We start from the raw sequence: 23,487 nt of genomic DNA, 5'->3' as shown, positions 1-23,487 counted from the left end.
CCTGGGAGGAAGGCATCCTGGAGATTGCCGGGGCTGACCAAGATGTGGATGTTGGGGAAGGACAGGCAGGAGCATCCCCGCAAGCTGGTGACAGAATAGTTTTCCATCTCACTCATTGGCATTGCATGAGTCGCTGATAATGATTCTGAAGCTACATCATATGGACTTATGACCATCTGCAAAATGCAATTTGCATGTAACCTTGGCATCACATCTCTGACTTTTTCCTTGACTCCCCCACAGGACCATCGAGAGCCCCCGTCCCCACGGTGCAGGAGGAGAAGCTTGAGCAGCCGGACTCCTCAGAGGAATCTGCAACCTCTGAGGGCGCAGCGTCAGCAGAAATAAGCGCACCCAGCACCAGCGCAGACACTCACACCTCGGTGGGACCTTCGGGACATAGAATAGAGTTGTCACCTGGTATATCACAGCTCACAAGTGAGCATCAGCAGATTGTGGAGACAGGGACAGCAGTGGAGAGTCCTCGTCAGAGGGCGCAGGGCTCTGCCAGCTCGGCTCAGCTGCATGTCGACCCTCTGCCTCTGGGTCCATCCGTAAGATCAGAGGTGATGGAACTCCAGGCACAGATGCAGGAGTCTCTGGACGGTTTTGGCTCTAGGGTCGCTGCGAGTGTGGAGCGAATGGAGGAGTCCATTGCGAACATGAGCAGAGCCTTTGTGGAGTCATTGGCGCATGAACGCATCAACACGGAAAAGATGGCTACCTACGTGGAAATGATTGCTTCCTCCGTGGTAAGGCTGTCTACAGTAGAGGAGAGGAGGGCTACGGCCATGGAGGAGGTTAGTCGCCAGTTTATGGAAAACATGGTGAGTGTTCACAATAGAATGACATCTCTTGAGGAGCGATGGGCATCTATTGAACAGAGAAACCAAACCTTCATGGAAGTCCTTCTGAGTAGGACTGCCATTGCAGATACGGGTCCCCATGGCCCCGCTGATGTGCAGCAAGCTGCTCTCAAGCCACTTGCAGGCATTGAGGGGGACCTGACCCATGAGAGGGAGGTTGGTGGCAGACCTCGAGGAAGTGGGGGCTCCTCTCCAAGCGCTCACACTTCCATGCCACTGCAGAGCCCTCGGTCAGAGCCCCGCCGGAGTCCACACCCAATGGAGATAGAGGTCTCAACCTCTGCACAGCCGCAGGAGCAGCAGACTGCTGGTGAGCCCTCACATGCTCGCCATCCCAGAGGACGCCCGCCAAAGGTTTCGAGACAGGAGCAGCAGGAAAGTGAGCAAGGGGCCTCCACATCTGCTGACGCCACAGGGGAACCACTATGTAGGAGCACGCGTAAGAGGCAAATAAAGCACAAATAGTCACAAGCGTAGTCACTTGGGTGAAATGCTGTGTATTTTGTGTAAATGCCATCAGTTATGTGTTTTTCATAAAAATTCTGATGGCAACTTCTGCAGTTGTGGCGTGTGTCATTTCGCAAATGGGGCTGGAGGTCCTCTAATGCCAAGAGGGGAAGGAAAAAAAGGCCTCCCATGCTTCTGGTAGGTGCCTCAGTTGAGGAAGCGCTGAGTGAGGGTGGAGAGAGGGGTCTCGCAGGTCACACTGGAGATGGATGTCAGGCTCCAAACTTCCACAGCTGTTGTTATGCCTTCTAAAAGTTGCCCCAGACCTGAGGCAACAAAGTCCTGCCACCTGCAAATGATGACTGATCAAATCTCCTCTTTAATGTTGGACCTGCAGCTGATAGTCAGCAAGCCAATAGTGTTCACGCCAGGTTTCACAGGCGTCATCCCCACCAGGCGCGTTTTACATGGGAAAAGGGTTAAACAGGCAAGGGCCTGTTAAAATGGGATTATAACGGGTCAATCAGACACACCTAGGTTAAAATGGCGTGGAGGCGGGAACCAGGCGGGGGGGTCGCAACCCCTAGGTTTTGCGATTTTAACCCCCCGCATGCCTAAAAGCCCGCCTCACGGACCAATGAATATCGAGACCTTAGAGTCTTTTGCATTATTTCTAGAATAATGTTCCCATAAGGGGTTTGATTTTAACATGTATTGTCTGGCCTTAATGGGGAGATCATAATCTCACAATTGGGCCAGTAACCTTACTGCCCTGTTAAGGCCAACCAAGCAGCTGGTGCCATTTTGAAAGGGGACTACCGCTGAATGCCCGAAGAGCTTGTCTGTTTCAGGTATTAGGCCCATTTCAATATGCAAGTAGGACCCTGATTGCCAAGTTAGGTCGTAAATGGTTGGAGCGATCGCCAGTCACGCTCCGATCATTTCCATGGACGATGGAGCAGAAGGAACCCAGTCAAGGTAAGTTTGGTAATATTTTTGCAGGGCCAGTAGGAGCAGGAGTGCTGTTCCAGGCACCACAAAAAATAATCTGTGCCGCTGTCGCGCCATGACCCCCACCCTCCGCAATCTTCCCCCTGTCCACCCACCTTACCCCACACTTACATGTCATGGTTGGAGATGTTGTATATGTCGTGGTTGTCATGGTTGGAGATGTTGTCGATGTTGTGGTTGGAGATGTTGTAGATGTCGTGGTTGGAAATGTTGTATATGTCGTGGTTGTCGTGGTTGGAGATGTCGTGGTTGGAGATGTTGTAGATGTCGTGGTTGGAGATGTTGTAGATGTCGCGGTTGTAGATGTTGTAGATGTTGTGGTTGTAGATGTTGTAGATGTCGTGGTTGGAGATGTTGGAGATGTTGTGGTTGGAGATGTTGTAGATGTTGTGGTTGGAGATGTTGTAGATGTCGTGGTTGTCGTGGTTGGAGATGTTGTAGATGTCGTGGTTGGAGATGTTGTAGATGGCGTGGTTGGAGATGTTGTAGATGGCGTGGTTGGAGATGTTGTAGATGGCGTGGTTGGAGATGTTGTAGATGGCGTGGTTGGAGATGTTGTAGATGGCGTGGTTGGAGATGTTGTAGATGGCGTGGTTGGAGATGTAGATGGCGTGGTTGGAGATGTTGTGGTCGGAGATGTTGTAGATGTCGTGGTTGGAGATGTTGTAGATGGCGTGGTTGGAGATGTTGTAGATGGCGTGGTTGGAGATGTAGATGGCGTGGTTGGAGATGTTGTAGATGGCGTGGTTGGAGATGTTGTAGATGGCGTGGTTGGAGATGTTGTAGATGGCATGGTTGGAGATGTTGTAGTTGGAGATGTTGTAGATGGCGTGGTTGGAGATGTTGTAGATGGCGTGGTTGGAGATGTTGTAGATGGCGTGGTTGGAGATGTTGTAGATGTTGTGGTTGGAGATGTTGTAGATGTTGTAGATGGCGTGGTTGGAGATGTTGTAGATGGCGTGGTTGGAGATGTTGTAGATGGCGTGGTTGGAGATGTTGTCTCTGTCGTGGTTGTAGAGGTCGTAGTTGTTGGACTTGTCACACTTATACTTTCTAAGGAAGAAAAATGATTTTAGATCATTAAATCAGCAGAAAACTTTTTGATTTTGAGTATCAATCATGTTAAGCAACTAAATTACAACAATAACTCTACCACTACTATTATGATCAAGAGTATCTGTCCTTGCCTTAAGATCTAAGTCAGCTTTCTGTATTCCACCCAGGAGTTATCATATCTGGTAATTGCTTTTAGCTGCTGTCTTTGAGAACCATAGCACATCATATCAGACCTCATTTTAAGTAACCGATATCAACCAAATACATTTTACCCAAGTTAAACAAGCAGATAAGAAAGTTATATAATAATAATTATATATTAGCTCCAGGGATGTGGCTCTCAGTATTCCCCGAGAAAGTGGTAGTGGGCCACCTTCTAATTGTGCTTCATAGAAATTAATTGTATAATTAACTGGTTTGCCAGATCATTCAGAGGTCATTAAGAACCATGTAGTGTGGACTAGAGCAGGCCAGATGGGGTAGTGGTAGCAGGTTACCTTCCCAAAAGGACATTGGTGAACCTTTTTTTGACAACAATCCAGCAGCTTTCATGGTCCTTTTTCTGGTGCTAGCCCAATTAGCAGAGTTTTGGATTTTCAACCTCTCAGCTGCCAGCCCATACCATAAACATTACACTGCTGTACATATCTTTTATTTCTCGAGTAGACAATGAAAAAAATACAACCCCAAGAACTAAGCTAAACTAAATTTTAAATACACATAGTATTTCTTCTTTCTTTAAAGAATATCAAACTGACTGGTGTTTCTCTGAGATTTCAGTCTGTTTCCTCTCAGAACTTTCCAACCCCACTTTATATTCTGGAAAAAGGTTAGCACGACAACTGGAATTTGTATATCTGACCTCTTCAAAAAGGAACTGTCAGTCAAATATAAATGGAATCAATCACACAACATTATTTAAGTTTGAATTATATAGTTCTTAAATTTGTATTTGAAAAATCTTGTAAAACTGTATTGGAACATGCCCAATCTGGCTTTAGCTGGCTGATAAAGTCGTGAATGGTGGTGGACCATTAAACAACTAACGGGAGGAGGAGGCTCCATGAATATTCCCATCCTCAATGACGGTGGTGCAAAAGACAAGGTTGAAGTGTTTGCAACTATCTTCAGCCAGAAGTGCTGAGTGGATGATCCATATCGGCCTACTCCTGAGGTCCCCACCATCACAGAAGTCAGTCTTCAGCCAATTCAATTCACTCCATGTGATATCAAGAAATGGCTGAGCGCACTGGATACAACAAAGGCTATGGGACCCAACATCATCCTGGCTATCCTGCTGAAGACTTGTGCTCCAGAACTGGCCGCACCTCTAGCCAAGCTGTTCCAGTACAGCTACAACACTGGCATCTATCCGACAATGTGGAAAACTGCCCAGGTATGTCCTGTCCACAAAAAGCAGGACAAATCCAACCCGGCCAATTACCGCCCCATCAGTCTACTCTCAATCATCAGCAAAGTGATGGAAGGTGTCATCGACAGTGCTATCAAGTGGCACTTACTCACCAATAACCTGCTCACTGATGCCCAGTTTGGCTTCCGTCAAGACCACTCGGCTCCCGACCTCATTACAACTTTGGTCCAAACATGGACAAACGAGCTGAATTCCAGAGGTGAGGTTAGAGTGACTGCCCTTGACATCAAGGCAGCACTTGACCGAGTGTGGCATCAAGGAGCCCTAGTAAAACTGAAGTCAATGGGAATCAGGGGGAAAACGCTTCACTGGCTGGAGTCATACCTAGCACAAAGGAAGATGGTGGTGGTGATTGAAGGTCAATCATCACAGCCCCAGGACATTGTTGCAGGAGTTCCTCAGGACAGTGTCCTAGGCCCAATCATCTTCAGCTGCTTCATCAATGACCTTCCCTCCAACAGAAGGTCAGAAATGGGGATGTTCGCCGATGACTGCACAGTGTTCAGCGCCATTCACAGCTCCTTAGATAATTATCAGTCCATGCCCGCATGCAACAAGACCTGGACGACGTTCAGGCTTGGGCTGATAAGTGGCAGGTAACATTTGCGTCAGATAAGTACCAGGCAATGACTATCTCCAACAAGCGAGAATCTAACCACCTCCCCTTGACATTCAATGGCATTACCATCGCCAAATACCCCACCATCAACATCCTGGGGGGTCACCATTGACCAGAAACTTAACTGGACCAGCCACATAAATACTGTGGCAACAAGAGCAGGTTAGAGGCAGAGGCTAGGTATTCTGCAGCAAGTATCTCACCTCCTGACTCCCCAAAGCCTTTCCACCATCTACAAGGCACAAGTAAGGACTGCAATGGAATACTGTCCACTTGCCTGGATGAGTGCAGCTGCAACAACACTCAAGAAACTCAACACCATCCAGGACAAAGCATTCCGCTTGATGGGCACCCCATCCACCACCTTAACCATTCACTCCCTCCACCACCGGCGTACCATGGCTGCAGTGTATACCATCTACAAGATACACTGCAGCAACTCACCAAGGCTTCTTCAGCAGCACTTCCCAAACCCACAACCTCTCCCACCTAGAAGGACAAGGGCAACAGGCGCATGGGAACACCACCACCTCCAAGTTCTCCTCCAAGTTACACACCATCCTGACTTAGAAGTCTATCGCCGATCCTTCATCGTCGCTGGGTCAAAATCCTGGAACTCCCTACCTAACAGCAGTGTGGGAGTACCTTCACCACACGCACTGCAGCGGTTCAAGAAGGCGGCTCACCACCACCTTCTCAAGGGCAGCTAGGGATGGGCAATAAATGCTGGCCTTGCCAGCGACACCCAGATCCCATTAAGCGAATAAAGAAAAGGAAAAAGAAGTCCACTTGCAGTGTGACTGTGTTTAAAGGGGCAGCTACCAAACCAACACTAAGCAAACACTAAAGAACATCTTGGTCACAGCAGGAAGCACGCATTAACTATTACTGAGGTAGGAAAACATTTGGGGGTGATTTTCAAATGCCAGCTGCCGGTGCCTTGCCTGAAAAATGTGTGGCTACTGTTGAAGATTGGGGGAGGGGAGGGGGCACCTCGGCTGCCCAATTCATGCTCACATGGTGCAATTTTCAAGTGGGCCAAGTAAATGGGCGAGCAGCACACCCACCTGTTTCAGTAATGAGGCTGCTTAAATATGCAAATCAGAGACCGACAGAAACTGCAGGACCCTGTTTGCAACCTTCAGATACAAATGGGTGGAACATGCACTCGTCCTGAAAGGCCAAGCAGAAAGTTCTGGTGGAAAAGGATCTGTGCTCAATTTTCATGTCTATAGCATGCTGTTTTCAGGCTCTATATGAGTGCTAAGCACAGGAAAATCGACCCTCATATGTTTTCAGGTGTAATTAGGCTTTGGCCAGTTGTAAAGGCCGCCACTGCTTTTTTTCAGCCCACTTGGGAAATACCAGATTAGGTGATTTGGATGCAATAGACATATTTTCTGCCTCCTCTCCCCAGCCCATTAAATGTCTGTGTGATGAGCCCACTCCATCGGGAAATTCACTATATACACGTCAACACAAACAACGACCAATAACACTGACATTTATTTCTAATCATAGCCCAAAATTTTGTATCACACAGACACATGTTATTTACCTGTTGTGGTGGCAGTTGTTGTCGTAGATATTGTAGAGGTTGTTGTAGGTACTAAAGATGAAGATAGATAAGAATTACTTCAAATATCACATTATGGTTTGTCCTACCTTTCCTACGAGGGGGAACCAAAGCCAGAGCTCCCTGGATGACGAAAGAGATAGAGTGTAAGATGGAGCAGAAAAAGGGGGCGTATGACAGATGTCAGGTTGAGAATACAAGTGAGAACCAGGCTGAATAAAAAACGTTTAGAGGGGAAGTGAAAAAGGAAATAAAAGGAGCAAAGAGAGAGTATGAGAATAGACTGGCAGCTAACATAAAAGGGAATCCAAAGTCTTCCATAGGCTTATACAGTAAATAGTAAACGGGCCGATTAGGGACCAAAAAGGAGGCCTACGCATGGAGGTAGAGGGCATGGCTGAGGTACTAAATGAGTACTTTGCATCTGTCTTCACCAAGGAAGAACATGCTGCCAAAGTCAGTGAAAGAAGAGGTAGTTGAGATACTGGATAGGCTAAAAATTGATAAAGAGGAGGTACTAGAAAGGCTAGCTGCACTTAAAGTAGGTAAGTCACCAGGACCGGATGGGATGCATCCTAGGACGCTGAGGGAAGTAAAGCTGGAAATTGCGGAGGTACTGGCCATAATCTTCCAAACCTCCATAGATACGGAGGTGGTGCCAGAGGACTGGAGAATTGCAAATGTTACACCATTGTTCAAAAAAGGGTGTCAGGATAAATCCAGCAACTACAGGCCAGTCAGTTTAAACTCGGTGGTGGGGAAGATTTTAGAAACGGTAATCCAGGACAAAATTAACAGTCACTTGGACAAGTGTGGATTAATTAAGGAAAGCCAGCATGGATTTGTTAAAGGCAAATCGTGTTTAACTAACTTGATTGAGTTTTTTGATGAGGTAACAGTGAAGAGATCGCAAAGTCTCTGAAGAATGGACTCAGTTGGGAAAATTTTTGTGGACTTTATGGGATTTTTCTGAGGGTATTTTCCCTGTTATGGGATTGCCCTGTGCAGATACGTGAAAGACTGGTTTGTTAAAACTCCAGAGAACGCATGGCAGTTGGCTGTGACAAAAGAACTGTCCATCATGTATGGGTCCGCCCGGCAGTCCTGGAAAAAGGAAGGGGGCCATTGAGCCTGAATAGAAAAGCCACTCTAATATGCAAAGCACTTCTCACCTCCATCTCAGAAGAGGAGCAGAACAATGAACCCACTGGCCTCACCCAGCCAGAAGGGAGCCAGTTTTCCCAACACAAAGACCGAAAGATATGTCCCAGACTTAGGGCCATTAATCCAATACGCATGGGTCCGACGATGACCCATCACTGATTAAGCACCGGAGTGCTTAGAATTCCTCCCAACACAAAGACCGAAAGATGTGTCCCAGACTTAGGGCCATTAATCCAATACGCATGGGTTGGAGGATGACTCATCACAGATTAAGCACCGGAGTGCTCAGAAGCAAATGGATTTTATAGATTGGCGGGAAAAGATAGGGGAAGCCAGACCCCTATAAAGACAGAAATAACAACAGAAAATGCTGGAAAAACTCAGCAGGCCAGGCAACATCCGTGGAGAGAAATTAGAGCCGACGTTTCGGGTCTAACCCTTTTTAACATCCGTGGAGAGAAATTAGAGCCTATAAAGACAGACTCTTTTCCACCATTCTCTCTCTCTCTCTCGCTCCTGCTCCAACAAGACAAGAAGTACCAGAGAAGCCGACGAGCAGAGCGATCGAAACCGGGGTAAGCATAGTCTCTCAGAAGTGAAGCTTTTGGGCTATTCCGAGGGTGGGAGCTTCGTTTGGTTCAGCCAGGCGAAGGGGTTTATGCGACTGGGTAATTCATTGATATGGGTGGAATTAGTGTCCACCATAACAATAAGGGAATTACTGCTTGTTATAGTCTCCAGTTTTGTACTGTATGTATGTTGATTGTAATCTGGATTTTATTCTCCACAGGGATAGTGATCTTGTTTAGTAGTGCATGTTTTAGCCAGTGTATGTTAGACCAAATAAATACAAGTTTGATTTTTCACCGAAGCATTCCTGTCCGTGACTTATTTCATTTACACTCTGAATAATAATTCCCGGGTATAAAACTTTCGTAAGGCGAGGGCGATTTGAACCGTCCGTCTAGCAATTGGGCTAGGATCAAAAACCGTTTACATCTCTTGGTGACCAATGGCAGGATCTGGGTTAAAAGAGTGTAAAAAACCGCCTACATCAGAGAGGATTGATGAGGGCAATACGGCTGATGCGGTATACATGGACTTCCAAAAGGCATTTGATAAAGTGCCACATAATAGGCTTGCCAGCAAAGTTGAAGCCCATGGAATAAATGGGACAGTGGCAGCATGGATACAAAATTGGCTAAGTGACAGGAAACAGAAAGTAGTAGTGAACGCTTATTTTTCAGACTATAGGAAGATATATAGTGGTGTTCCCCAGGGGTCAGTACTAGGACCACTGCTCTTCTTGATATATATTAATGACTTGGACTTGGGTGTACAGGGCACAATTTCAAAATTTGCAGATGACACAAAACTTGGAAATATAGTGAACAGTGAGGAGGATAGTGATAGACTTCAAGAGGACATAGACAGGCTGGTGAAATGGGCGGACACGTGGCAGATGAAATTTAATGCAGAAAAGTGCAAAGTGATACATTTTGGTAGGAAGAACGAGGAGAGGCAATATAAACTAAAGGGTATAATTCTAAAGGGGGTTCAGGAACAGAGAGACCTGGGGGTATATGTGCACAAATCGTTGAAGGTGGCAGGGCAGGTTGAGAAAGCAGTTAACAATGCATATGGGATCCTGTGCTTCAGAATCATTTCATATCATTTCACTGGCAACTATCTTTTAATTTTGAGCAGCTCTTATTTGGTGGCACGTTAAAAATAGAAAGTTCAGTTAACTTGTGTAAACAGGAGGTTTAAAAAATACATTGGCTTCTAGTAATTTCCAATTTAAGACACAGATTCCTGTATTGTTCTGGCAGTGTTATTTGGATATCTTGAATAGGATATTTGCTTGGCAAATGGAATAATTAGTGGTGAATATCCCTTGTGAGCAACCAGGGTGTATTCTTGAGCATATAACGCAAAAACAGAGCCAGCGCTTTGAGCAGAAACTGCAATATTACACAAGGGAGAGGAACTGTTGTCACTATGTTAAGGGTTGGTAACAGAATATATTCAAAAACCTCAATGTCACAATTACTATGAATTTAAAATTGAGGGGAAGGTTGTCCTTGTTTTAAAAAACAAGTTCTTCTTTGCCCAATATGCAGTGAAAACAATTTTATATTAGAAAGTAGATTTATAAACTGTTTGACTTATCACAAGCGCTGCACAGAGTTCACACACCATATAGAGGGTTAAGTTGGGGAACATTACTTTGTAGATGTTAAAGGTCTTCACCCACAGTAACTGATACCAATATTTGCCTGTATAATGATTTACTGGGCTGTATGCATTACTGACAAATAAAGTTTACTTACCACAGCTGACAATTCCATCAATGCATGTACTGTAAAATATTAAATGTTCAGATAATTTATTTTTAGGAAATCAATTAAAAATAATCCTTAATCTACATATAGCTTCCATATCCTTTATAGTCATCTTTACACTACAGGTACCAGTTAGCAATCGGTACATTTGTAGAAGTAGATCAGAGTTATACTGCCAATTTTGCTTCATTCTCTGGTGAGGGAAAAATAGAGCTTTTTGCATGTCTACTCCCCAGGATCAAAAAGTCATTTACATTTTCACATTAATATAATGACTATTTGCTTTCAGCTGACATTGAAAGGATTAAAAATTACCTTTTAAAAATATTGCACTATTCTGAGACAGCGGCCTAGATTTTCCCATTTCTGACCTGGCCAGCGTGGGGGTTGGGATTGGGGCCAGCGGACTGCGGGAGACCAGAGTGTTCGGGTTTCCAAAACTCCACAGTGTGTGTGTGACGCAATGGGCGGGTTTCCTGCCCGGAAACCAGCCTGACGAATCCACGACTCCGATCCACGAACCCGGGGAGGGGTGGGCTACTGGTGGGTGAGCTTTTTGGCCATTTTAAACCCTGTCCCATTTACTTTTGCATTGACTTCAACCGAAAAAAAACTTCGGGCAAAGTGTAAAACGGGCTGTTGATTCGTTATTACCGAAGGACATTTTCACCCCTCCCCTATGTTTTAAATACCATTTAGACTATCAATATTCTGGTGATAAACTATTTTTTAAACAGTACATAAAACTGAAATTGGCCTTTTTTGAATGAATAAGAGGATTTGTTATTCTGTTCATGTGTTTAAAAGCAGGGTCAATCTAATGGTTACAATGTTGTGAAATACATCAGAATTTGCAAGACATTCAAAACAATGGGAATGAATCAGGTAACTTAACAATATTTATCATGACACCACATTCTGGTTATTTCAGAATACTGAATCACATTAACCATCGAATCTTTGAAATAATTGTTGATGATAAATAGTTAGATGCGTCCCAGTTAAATTTGGTCATGTACATCAAAACATGCTCATTGTAGCAAAGGATTTTCATGATTTCAAAGAATTGATGAAGCATGCAGCAATGATCTGGTATGGTCTGTACATCACTTGAAGCAGCAATCCTGTATCCTGAATTCTATAACTGACAGCGCTAAAACTTGACCAAACAGTGGAAACTGTGCTGGTAGGATGGATGCAAACATTACAGTACATATCACTTTCATAAGTAGAATAGCTGCACATAAATCTAACTTGGATGCTAAGCTTAGATGTTTCCTTATGTTTTTCCTTAATCTAGATTTGAGGATCAACCTCCTGAGTCAGTCTTCTCCAGCAGCCCTGGTAATAGTGACATGACATTTGGCATACAATGTGTGTTATTCCCTATAATATTTTACATCAGACGTCCTCATTCTCTTTTGAAGTAGTGTATAATAAATACACTTTAGGAAAAGATGGATGTAACAAATATATTCAACTCAGTTGGAAATATAAAGATTCAAACTCAGGTAGTTACTAATAAAGATTTTACAAACAGTGGGACAGCTGGTAGACAAACATGGTGCTGCCTGTTGGTTAATGGAGATGAGTCATCCATTTAAATGACTCACGATAAATTGGGCAGATCCTTCCCAAGCCCCATGTCCGTGGCAGATATTTGGACTGAGCAAGTGGCTTATATTGGAAAATCACAAGTGTGTTGTTTGTGACCTTCTGTCAGTGAATGTCAAGGGAGAGAAAATCACGAGCAAAGCGCCCCCCACTTCCTCCCGCACCCCCCCCCGCCACCACTGCCCACTGCCCACCCCACCACCCCCAGTGCATATGAAGCTCTGATTGTGGTTTAGGGTCTCAAAGTTGAACTGACTAATTTCAGCACAAGGCCTTTGTACGTTCAACCTAATTTAATTATAAGGGTGGCAATGTGCATTCGCCAATTTACTTACTGTCTCGTACGTTAATGCAAGTTTTAAAGAAGATGCCTATCTAGTTTTGAAATGGATTTTAGTTTAGGTATCAAGAGAAGATGGCCCTTTAGAAACTATAGCAACTGGTATCGTAATGTGAATGGGTCTAATAACAAAAGGTCATATTTAGCTTTAATATGACATATTACATAGAATTTACAGCACAGAAACAGGCTATTCGGCCCCAGGTCTATGCCGGTGTTTATGCTCCACATGAGCCTTCTACCAATCTATTTCCTTAATCAAAACCCATCAACATATCCATTATTCCTTTCTCCCTCATGTGTTCATCTAGCTCCCCCTTAAATGAATCTATGCTATTCACCTCAACTACTCCTTGTGGTAGCGAGTTCTGTATTCTAACCACTCTCTGGGTAAAGAAGATCTCCTGAATTCCTTATTGGTTTTATTAGTGACTATCTTATATATATGGCCCCTAGTTTTGGATTCTGCCACAAATCTTCTGTCTCTTCCTCTTAGGCAGTCCCTTGGAACGAAGGATGACTTGCTTCCACATTAAAAATGAGTTCTCAGGTGACTGATGAGTCCAATGCGGGACCTACAGTCTCTGTCACAGGTGGGGCAGACGGTGGTTGAAGGGGCGGCTGGGTGGGGTGCTTGGGTTGACGTGCGCTCCTTGTGCTGCCTGCGCTTGGCTTCTGCTTGCTCCCGGTGAAGAGACTCGAGGTGCTCGGCGCCTTCCCGGATGCTTCTCCTTCACGTTGTGCAGTCTTGGGCCAGGGATTCCCAGGTGTCGGTGGGGATGTTACACTTTTTCAAGGAGGCTTTGAGGGTGTCCTTGAAGCATTTCCTCTGCCCACCTGGGTCTCCCTTGCCGTGCCGGAGCTCCGAGTAGAGCGCTTGTTTTGGGAGTCTCGTATCGGGCACGCGGACAATGTGACCCATCCATCAGAGCTGATCGAGCATGGTTAAAGCTTCGATGCTGGGGATGTTGGCCTGAGCAAGAACACTGACGTTGGTGCGCCTATCCTGCCAATGGATTTGCAGGATCTTGCGGAGGCAGTATTGGTGGTACCTCTCCAGTGCTTTGAGGTGCCTGCTGTACATGGTCCATGTCTCTCAGGCATACAGCAGGGTGGGTATCACTGCTGCCACAAATATAAGTTTGTTGATTACACATTAGTAGTAATAACTAAAAATAAAACTACATGTTATGGATACTTTACCAGCTTCCACAGCCAGGTACGGTTTCAGTTGCATTATATATTTGACCATTGTAATAACAAGTACACTCCTCTAAGTTGACACATTTCATTGTATTTTCATCCAGATAAGGAGAACTCTCCGGGCACTTTGGATAGCAGCCTAATTATTAGAAAAAGTTATAAAATTAGTATGAGGCACTGATAATATCAGTACCATATTATCAATGGATTAAAACATAGTTTTATCAGAATTATATCACAGTAAATTATATCACAGTTTATTAGATATTAGACAAGTGTGGAATTTCATACTTATTTTGCCCATCTCCATTTTTTCTATTAATAATTCATTCTTTGAAACTCAAAGTAAATTAACTATGTAAATACCACTGGGCAATGAACTGCTGGAAACAGAACCTGTAGTCATGTGAGGGTGATATCCCAAACTGTAAATGTTAAGACACTTCAGGCAGTTGAGTGACAGCAAATGGCTTTGCTAACAGAAGCCCCTCAGATTACAATACACAGCAACTTAGGGAAGTCTCTCTGTTCAAAGCATTAAGCCCCATCAGCATCACCTCAATGTGATTCAATATGAAATACATTCATCGCCACTTGTGAAGCATCACATTTTCTGCTGCATGGATACCCACTCTTTCATAACTCCTTCCTGCTCAGCCACTCTGATGATGTAACTTGTGTGAGGGGTTGGGGGCGGGTGGGGGGAGAGGCCCATATATTCCACAGCAGTTTCATTCACTGCAATGAGAACTGACACTTTAAACTGGCCCATGAAGCCAATTGCAAGAGACATGACTGCAGGATGTTCAATACCAACCAGGTGTGCAGCAGTACCCAGCTGGCAGGACCTTTTCCGTGGTCAGGTAACTCCGAATTAACTCTCTTAGTCCATTAAACATGCCAGCTCCCACTACAATGAATACAGCTGCTGATGTCACTACAGCAGTCGAGTGCCTGAAGAGGGAAGGTGGTGTTAAGCGGCAGGTCTCAGGATGGCAACGTAAATTTTCTAACTTATCTTTTAAGGATGGAGCTGAGTCTTTACTTTGTAAAGAAATACGAACAACACAGCAAAAAGGTGCTGAAAAAAAATCACTTGGCCTGAAAATAGGATCGCCGAGCAGTTTCTTCTGCTCTATGAGGGAGAAAGTATTTCCCAAGAATCTGGGAGCTATTGAAACACACCGTACATTAAAGGTATTTTTCAAGATTTCAATCAGGTTGCCTTCAGTTGAATGCAATGATTTCATTAAATGTATTCAAAATTTGCATTATTACTGGAATTAATTGAATCTAACCTTCCCTGTCTGCCTCCTTCAAATTTGTTGACTAAGTTGATATTGAAATATATGCGCCACCATCACTATCACCCAGGTATCGATATTGCTATTCACTGACAGTTGGGAAATCCTTCTCTTAGTTCCTTGCAAACGATTAGAAAATAGCTTTTATTTTTATCAATGCATAAATAAACAAAATAGTTAAAAATAAATGATGTTTAATGATTGCTTTATCTGAAATTATTACTGTTTTTGGAACAAATTAAGAACTTATTATATTTATATAACGCCTTTAATGTAATAAAACGCCACAAGGCACTTCACAGGAGTGGTATTAAATTTTTTTTGACACTGAGCTATATAAGATGTTAGGGCAGATGACCTAAAGCTTGGTCGAAGAGGTAGGTTTTAAGGAACGTCTTAAAGGAGGAAACAGAAGCGGAGAGGAGGAGCGATTTAGGGAGGGAATTCCAGATCTTAGGACCTAGGCAGCTGAAGGCATGACCGCCAATGGTGGAGCATTTAAAATCAAGGATGTTCAAAAGGCCAGAATAGGCGGAGCGCAGAGGTCTAGGGGGAATTACAGAGCTGGAGAAGATTAAAGAGATAAGATGGGGCGAGGCCATGGAGCGATTTGAAAACAAGGATGAGTATTTTAAAATAGAGGTGTTCCTTAACTGGGAGCCAATGTAGGTCAGCAAGCACAGGGGTGATGGGTGAGCGGAACTTCATGCGAGTTAGCACACGGGCGGCAGAGTTTTGGATGACCTCAAGTTTATTGAGGGCAGAACTAGGGAGGCCGGCCAGGAGTGCTTTGGAATACTCAAGTCTAGAGGTGATAAAGACATAAATGAGGGCTTCAGCAGCAGATAAGTTGAGGTAAGGGCAGAGATGGGTGATATTACGAAGGTGGAAATGGGCAGTCTTGGTGATAGAACAGATATGAGGTAGGAAGCTCAATTTGTGATCAAGTATGACATCAAGGTTGCAAACAGACTTGGTCAGCCTTAGACAGTTGCCGGGGAGAGAGATCGAATCAGTGGAAAGGGAATGGAATTTGTGGTGTGAACCAAAAACAATGGCTTCGGTCTTATCGATGTTTAATTGGAGGAAATATTTACTCATCCAGTGCTGGATGTCGGACAAGCAGTCGGATAGTATAGAGATGGTGGAGGGTTCGAGAGAGGTGCAGCTGGGTATCATCAGCATACATGTGAAAACTCACATTTTGTTTTATTCGTTTGTGGGATGTGGGCATCGCTAGCAAGGCTAGCATTTAATGCCCATCCCTAATTGCCCTTGAGAAGGTGGTGGCGAGCTGCCTTCTTGAACCGCTGCAGTCCGTGTGGTAAAGGTGCTCCCACAGTGCTGTTAGGGAGGGAGTTCCCGGATTTTGACCCAGCGACAATGAAGGATCGGTGATATACATCTAAGTCAGGATGGTATGTGACTTGGAGGGGAACTAGGAGGTGGTGGTGTTCACATGCGCCTGCTGCCAATGTCCTTCAAGGTGGAAGATGTCATGGGTTTGGGAGGTGCTGCCAAAGAAGCCTTGGCGAGTTGCTGCAGTACATCTTGTAGATGGTACACACTGCAGCCACGGTACACCAGTGGTGGAGGGAGTGAATGTTTAAGTTGGTGGGAGGGTGTGCCAATCAAGCAGGTTGCTTTGTCCTGGATGGTGTGGAGCTTCTTGAGTGTTGTTGGAGCTGCACTCATCCAGGCAAGTGGAGAGTATTCCATCACACTCCTTACTTGTGCCTTGTAGATGGTGGAAAGGCTTTGGGGAGTCAGGAGGTGAGACACTCGCCACAGAATACCTAGCCTCTGACCTGCTCTTCTTGCCACAGTATTTATGCGGCTGGACCAGTTAAGTTTCTGGTCGACGGTGACCCCCAGGATGTTGATGGTGGGGGATTCGGCGATGGTAATGCCGTTGAATATCAAGGGGAGGTGGTTAGACTCTCACTTGTTGGAGATAGTCATTGCCTGGCACTTCTGTGGCACAATTGTTACCTGCCACTTACCAGCCCAAGCCTGAATGTCATCCAGGTCTTGTTGCATGCAGGCATGGACTGCTTCATTATCTGAGGAGTTGTGAATGGCGCTGAACACTGTGCAGTCATCAGCGAACATCCCCATTTCTGACCTTATGTTGGAGGGAAGTTCATTGATGAAGCAGCTGAAGATGGTTGGGCCTAGGACACTGCCCTGAGGAACTCCTGCAGCGATGTCCTGGGGCTGTGGTGATTGACCTTCAACCACCACAACCATCTTCCTTTGTGCTAGGTATGACTCCAGCCAAGTGGAGCCTTTTCCCCCTGATTCCCATTGACTTCAGTTTTACTAGGGCTCCTTGATGCCATACTCGGTCAAATGCTGCATTGATGTCAAGGGCAGTCACTCTCACCTCACCTATAGAATTCAGCTCCTTTGTCCATGTTTGGACCAAGGCTGTAATGAGCTCGGGAGCTGAGTGGTCTTGGCGGAACCCAAACTGGACATCAGCGAGCAGGTTATTAGTGAGTAAGTGCCGCTTGATAGCACTGTCGATGACACCTTTGCTGATGATTGAGAGTAGACTGATGGGGCAGTAATTGGCCGGGTTGGAGTTGTCCTGCTTTTTGTGGGCAGTTTTGCACATTGTTGGATAGATGCCAGTGTTGTTGCTGTACTGGAACAGCTTGGCTAGAGGCGCAGCTACTTCTGGAGCACAAGTCTTCAGCACGATAGCAGGGTATGTTGTCGGGGCCCATAGACTTTGCTGTATCCAGTACGCTCAGCTGTTTCTTAATATCACGTGAAGTGAATCGAATTGGCTGAAGACTGGCTTCTGTGATGGTGGGGGCCTCAGGAGTGGGCTGATACGGATCATCCATTCGGCACTTCTGGCTGAAGATGTTTGCAAACGCTTCAGCCTTGTCTTTTGCACTCACGTGCTGGGCTCCACCATAATTGAGGATGGGGATATTGATGGAGCCTCCTCCTCCTCCCGTTAGTTGTTTAATGGTCCACCACCATTCACGACTGGATGTGGTAGGACTGCAGAGCTTTGATCTGATCTGTTGATTGTGGAATCGCTTAGCCCTGTCTATTGCATTCCATTTCTGCTTTTTAGCATGCATGCAGTCCTATGTTGCCGCTTCCCCAGCACCTCATTTTTAGGTACACCTGGTGCTGCTCCTGGCCTGCTCTTCTACACTCCTTATTTAACCAGGGTTGGTCCCCTGGCTTGGTGGTAATGGTAGATTGAGCCATATGCCATGCCATGAGGTTACAGATTGTGGTGGAATACAATTCTGCTGCTGCTGATGGCCCACAGCACCTCATGGATGCCCAGTTTTGAGCTGCTAGATCTGTTCTGAATCTATCCCATTTAGCACGGTGGTAATGCCACACAACACGATGGAGGGTGTCCTCAGTGTGATGACGGGACTTCGTCTCCACAATGCGGTGGTCACTCCTACCAATACTGTCATAGACAGATGCATCTGCAACAGGTAGAGTGGTGAGGACGAGATCAAGTAGGTTTTTCCCTCGTGTTGGTTCTCTCACCACCTGTCGCAAGCCCAGACTGGCAGTTATGTCCTTCAGAATTTGGCCTGCTTGGTCAGTAGTGGTGCTACCAAGCCACTCTTGGTGATGGACATTGAAGTCTCCCACCCAGAGTACATTCTGTGCCCTTGCTACTCTCAGTGCTTCTTCCAAGTGGTGTTCAACATGGAGGAGTACTGATTCATCAGCTGAGGGAGGGCAATAGGTGGTAATCAGCAGGAGGTTTCCTTGCCCATGCTTGATCTGAAGCCATGAGACTTCATGGGGTCCGGATTCAATGTCGAGGACTCCCAGGGCCACTTCTTCCCGACTGTATACCACTGTGCCGCCACCCCTGGTGGGCTGTCCTGCCGGTGGGACAGAACATACCCAAGGATGGTGATGGAGGAGTTTGGGACATTGGCTGAAACTACTATACTTGTGTTGCCGGATGATGTCACTGAGGGACAGCATGTAGATGCGAAATAGGAGGGGGCCAATGATAGACCCTTGGGGGACACCAGAAGTGACAGTGCAGCATCGGGAAGAGGAGCCATTGCTGGTGATTCTATGGTCACGGCTGGAAAATTAGGAATGAAAGCAGGCGAGTGCAGTCCCATCCAGCTGGACTACGGTGGAGAGGTGTTGGTGCAGAATTTTGTGGTCAACCGTGTCAAAGGCTGCAAACAGGTCCAGAAGGACGAGAAGGGATAGATTACCTTTGTCAGTCAATTAGGATTTCATTTGTGGCCTTGGTAAGAGCTGTTTCAGTATTGTGGAAGGGGAGGCAGCCTGATTGGAGGGATTCAAACAAAGAGTTCTGGGAAAGATGGGCATGGATTTGGGAGGCGACAACACGTTCAAGAACTTTGGAGAGGAAAGCGAGGTTGGAAATGGGGTGATAGTTTGCAATGACAGAGGGTCAAGGGTTGTTTTTTTGAGGAGAGGGGTGATTACAGCAGATTTGAACAAAGCGGGACAATACTGGAGGAGAGAGAACTGCTAACAATATCCACTAAAATGAGAGCCAGGAAGGAAAGTTGGGTTGTCAGAAATTTAGTAGGAATAAGATCGAGAGAGCAGAAGGTCGGTCTCATTGACAAGATGAGCTTTGAAAGGGCAAGAGGGGAGACAGGAGAGAAATTAGAGAAATATGTAAATTTAGGGTTAGGGCAGGGGGGAAATGGAGAGGGAAGTAAGGTCTGGTGGGCTAGGGGAAAGGAGGGAATTGAAAGCAGAAGCAGTTGAACAGATGGTGTCAATTTTTTTGACAAAGAAGTCCATGAGCTCCTCACATTTATTGTTGGAGGTGAGGGAGGAGGAGGCAGGGGAGGGTGGTCTGAGAAGATGGTTAGTGGTGGTGAAGAGGAGCCTGGTGTTATTTTTGCGGTCCTGGATGATCTTAGAATAATGGACGGTTTCAGTGACGGAGAGCAGGACCCGGTAGTGCTTTAAACAGAATTATGGTCAATATCAATAACATATACAAATTAATGTGTGTAAAATATTGTCAGAATTAAAATATGACAGATTTATCTTTCATTCAGGTGGTATTCAGACGTTAAGTGACTACAGTAGTAAATTGTTTGTATAATTTATCTTGTGCATATGCTTAAATCATTCACTATAAACATGAATTTAGAGTCACCACAAAATAAATCTACTTTTCATTGAACTAATTTAATAAAAGTAGACAACCTGAAATTTCAGCACTGTGAATACTTGTTCTGCAGACAATTAATTCCTGATGTTTGTTTACTATAAAGCTATACTATACTGTGCTGCTGTTACAAAATCTATAAGGGTACTGGTAAAAATAGGTTGAGTTTTGAAGAATAAAATAACAAGAGGTAATACTTATCTTGGAAAATTTAAGATAGGAGTTTGTATGAACTTCTGTTGTATTTATGAAGATTTTTGACACTTGGTTCATAGAAATATTTATGAATAGATCTTTAAAAAATCCTAAAATGAACTTCAAAAAGCATGCTTAACAAGGAAAATATTGTGGCAAATAGGAGAAAGTGTGGGGTGCAATGTCTAAGAAATTAGAAAATGATGTAATAATATAGCAGTAAAGTGTTATCATGAAAACTAAGGTACAAATGTGTTATCATCAAAACAACAAACTAATAATACCTTTTGTATACTAATGAGAGATTAACAACATGTTCCTTATCTGAATCATTTAAAAATAAGGATAGCTCTTATAATAGGATTAGTTGTGATAGACTGATGTGTCTTTTTATTCTTATGTGCCAAACCATAACTTATCTCTTCTGACACATTTCATGATATTTGATGTATATATTCAAGAAAATTGTCATAAATATTTAGATAAAGTGTCACAAATTAGCGTAAATACAACAGACATTCACACAAACTTCCCATTGTACTACAGATTCCCAAATAAAATCAACGTCTTACTAGTTACGGCTAACCTCAATCATTGTGTACACATTCACTCAAATGTATTTGAACCCCAAATTATGTAGTTTCTTTTCTACAATTTTCTTCCTCCCTCTTCTGAAGGTAATGGCTTTTGCTGGGACACAATTTCACAGTTACCCTCAGTTACCTCTCTCAAGTGGCCAGTCATCTGTAATCCGAGATACTGAGTATTAGCAGGTTCTTTCACTGTAAGGGGACATCACAGTTAAGTCCGATCCTATCCTCACCTGCCGTCCACACACGATTTTTTGGGGCAAAACTTAACTGGTTCACTAATATCCTTCTGGGAAGGGAACCTGAGACCGCGACCCAAGTCTGGCCTACGTGTGAGTCTAGTCCCACAGTACATGATTAACTCTTAATGCAGTCAGGGCAAGTAGGGATTGGCAATAAATAGTGCCGTGCCAGTTGTCACCCACATTCCAAGAACAAAGAAAAAGCCAGCAGGTAATGATCAGGAGTGGAAACCCTGGATGGTTTTTCTACTCACTAGCCCAGGGAGATTGAGATCAATGCTGTACTCTCACATCCTCCCACTGCTGATCTGACCTAGTCACACAACATAACAAGAAACTGAATCTGGAATCTTGATGGGTGTGACTCATCACTACACCAGGTAGTGCACTGAATCATTAGTGGCAACAGAAAGAAGGACTCTTCACTTGCTTAATATTAAAATATACATGAAGAAAACAAATAGAGAAATGCCTTCTGGCATACCAAAACTATAGTAGAATTATGTAATAGTACCACCTTCAAGAACTGCAGAGAGCTTTTTTCGAATTGTATGGTCCGAGCATGTTTTTGCCTTTAATGTTCCACATGGCTGATAGTGCCAGCTGCATTCGCCGGGGCTGTTATAATAGTCACAATATACCGCTGCAATGTAAAATGGAAATAGTTCATATGTAATCACCAGTAATTGGTTCAACAGCCAAAGGGAACAGTTCACATAAAAGTCCAAATATTGTTGAAATAGATTGGAAATAATTATCACAACTCCAAAACCTTGCTACGATTGCCAGATGGATTATCTCATGGTGCAGTTCATCAGGGCAGACAGATCGACCTTACAAGGTCTGTGTACCAGCTAATGTAACGCATCACTGAAGGCTACTACCCAGAAGTCTGTGATTCAGACCATTCAGCATTCCAGGCCCAAGCAAAGTAGTAAAGAGGTGAGAAAATGGCAAAGATAGCAATTGAAAGAAGGATTCTTAAAAAGTAATTAAGGCTGTAATGTAAAACTAAATATCAGAAAGTTGCCACTTTACCTATTATTTTCACCCATAAACACTAATCTTTGCTAAATCCTGCAACTTTAAGATGACCCAACAAACTCTCCTGCATTTACTGAGAAGTTTCAATTAATATTTCTAATGAAACCAATAATTTAGACTTACGGCATCGTTCGGGGGTTCTCCAGCGAATACAAACACCAGCTTTGTTACAAGCTTCTGCATACACTGCTACAGCGGTACAGAAACCCAGATATTTTCCCTCCTTATCACAGGCACAAGCTTCTTGCATACAAGCAGCATAGTATGGTTCTGGGTTAACCTGATAAAGGTGGCACAACACAGTGTCAGAAAAGACATTAACATTTTGGAAGAGGTTTTACAATACTTCAATCAAACAACCAGAATGTTGACTACTATGTTTATTTTACAAGTGAAAGACTCAATTTATGAGTAGCACCCTTCCTGTGAACAAATTATGAGGTCTTTCATACAAGTGGAATAAGTTAGTAATGCACCATCCAACAGTAACACTTTCTGTCCCCTCTCCTCATGATGGTTTGATTCCTTGCTGTGGTATATCTCAACATCCAAAATCACAAAACACTACACACGGAGCACAGAGGAATTTGTCTGATCTCAGCCTCAATTCAACCCCCAAATCCCCACACCATCCCCAACAACTGAACAAAGTCCTTAAGAGACAATTGCAGGTCCTTAATGAGAAATACCAGTTCAGTTGAAGTAGCAAACCCGTTACACTACACTCCAAGCATTAACCACTTGCAAGCGTGGGAGATTTATATCCCACCCTCTGCCCTGCTTTTATCACTATGTTGTTGGTATGACTGGTTCACTTAAGATTCTGGTCAATGTTGCTGCTGGAGGGTTCAACAATGGTGGTGCTGTTGAAGGTTAGAGGGAGATGGCTGGAGCTTTTTTTGTTGGTGATGGTCACTGCCTGGCTTGTATGTAGCACAAATGATACCTGTCACTGCTCAGTCCAAACCTGGATGTAATTCAGGTCCTGTTATAGGCTGGCATAGGCTGCTTCATTATCAGGGGTTGTGAATGGAGAGGAACACTGGGCCAATGAACAGCCTTACTCTTGATGATATGAAGCAGAGAAGGTAATTGAGGAAGCAGCAGATGATCATAGAATCATGGAATGGTTACAGCACGGAAGGCGGCCATTCGGCCCGTCCACCTGTGCCGGCTCCCTGCAAGAGCACTTCAGCTCGTTCCACTCCCCCACCCTTTCCTGTAGCCCTGCAAATTTCTTTCCTTCAGATACTTATCCAACTCCCTTTT

General features: G+C 44.4%; 1 protein-coding gene across 4 annotated transcripts in view; it reads right to left on the bottom strand.

Annotated features, from left to right (window-relative positions):
• LOC147105635 (mucin-2-like) overlaps positions 1-23,487 on the bottom strand; it is a 210,490-nt gene that overhangs the window by 43,429 nt on the left and 143,574 nt on the right. For 3 of the 4 annotated variants that reach the window (XM_086010175.1, XM_086010177.1, XM_086010179.1), the window contains 6 exons: positions 22,342-22,498; positions 21,692-21,817; positions 13,674-13,812; positions 10,505-10,533; positions 6,990-7,040; positions 2,436-3,377 (listed from right to left, as the gene is read on the bottom strand). In XM_086010175.1, coding sequence (XP_085866301.1) covers positions 2,436-3,377; positions 6,990-7,040; positions 10,505-10,533; positions 13,674-13,812; positions 21,692-21,817; positions 22,342-22,498 — 1,444 coding nt within the window. The remainder of the gene's footprint in view (positions 1-2,435; positions 3,378-6,989; positions 7,041-10,504; positions 10,534-13,673; positions 13,813-21,691; positions 21,818-22,341; positions 22,499-23,487) is intronic. The other variant, XM_086010178.1, reaches the window with a different exon arrangement.

The sequence above is a fragment of the Somniosus microcephalus genome, chromosome 17 (assembly GCF_052327205.1).
Source record: "Somniosus microcephalus isolate GS21.2 chromosome 17, FLI_Smic_1.0, whole genome shotgun sequence".
Lineage (NCBI taxonomy): Eukaryota > Metazoa > Chordata > Chondrichthyes > Squaliformes > Somniosidae > Somniosus > Somniosus microcephalus.
The sequence above is the reverse complement of the archived record's forward strand: the minus strand, read 5'-3'. Positions and strand labels throughout refer to the sequence as shown.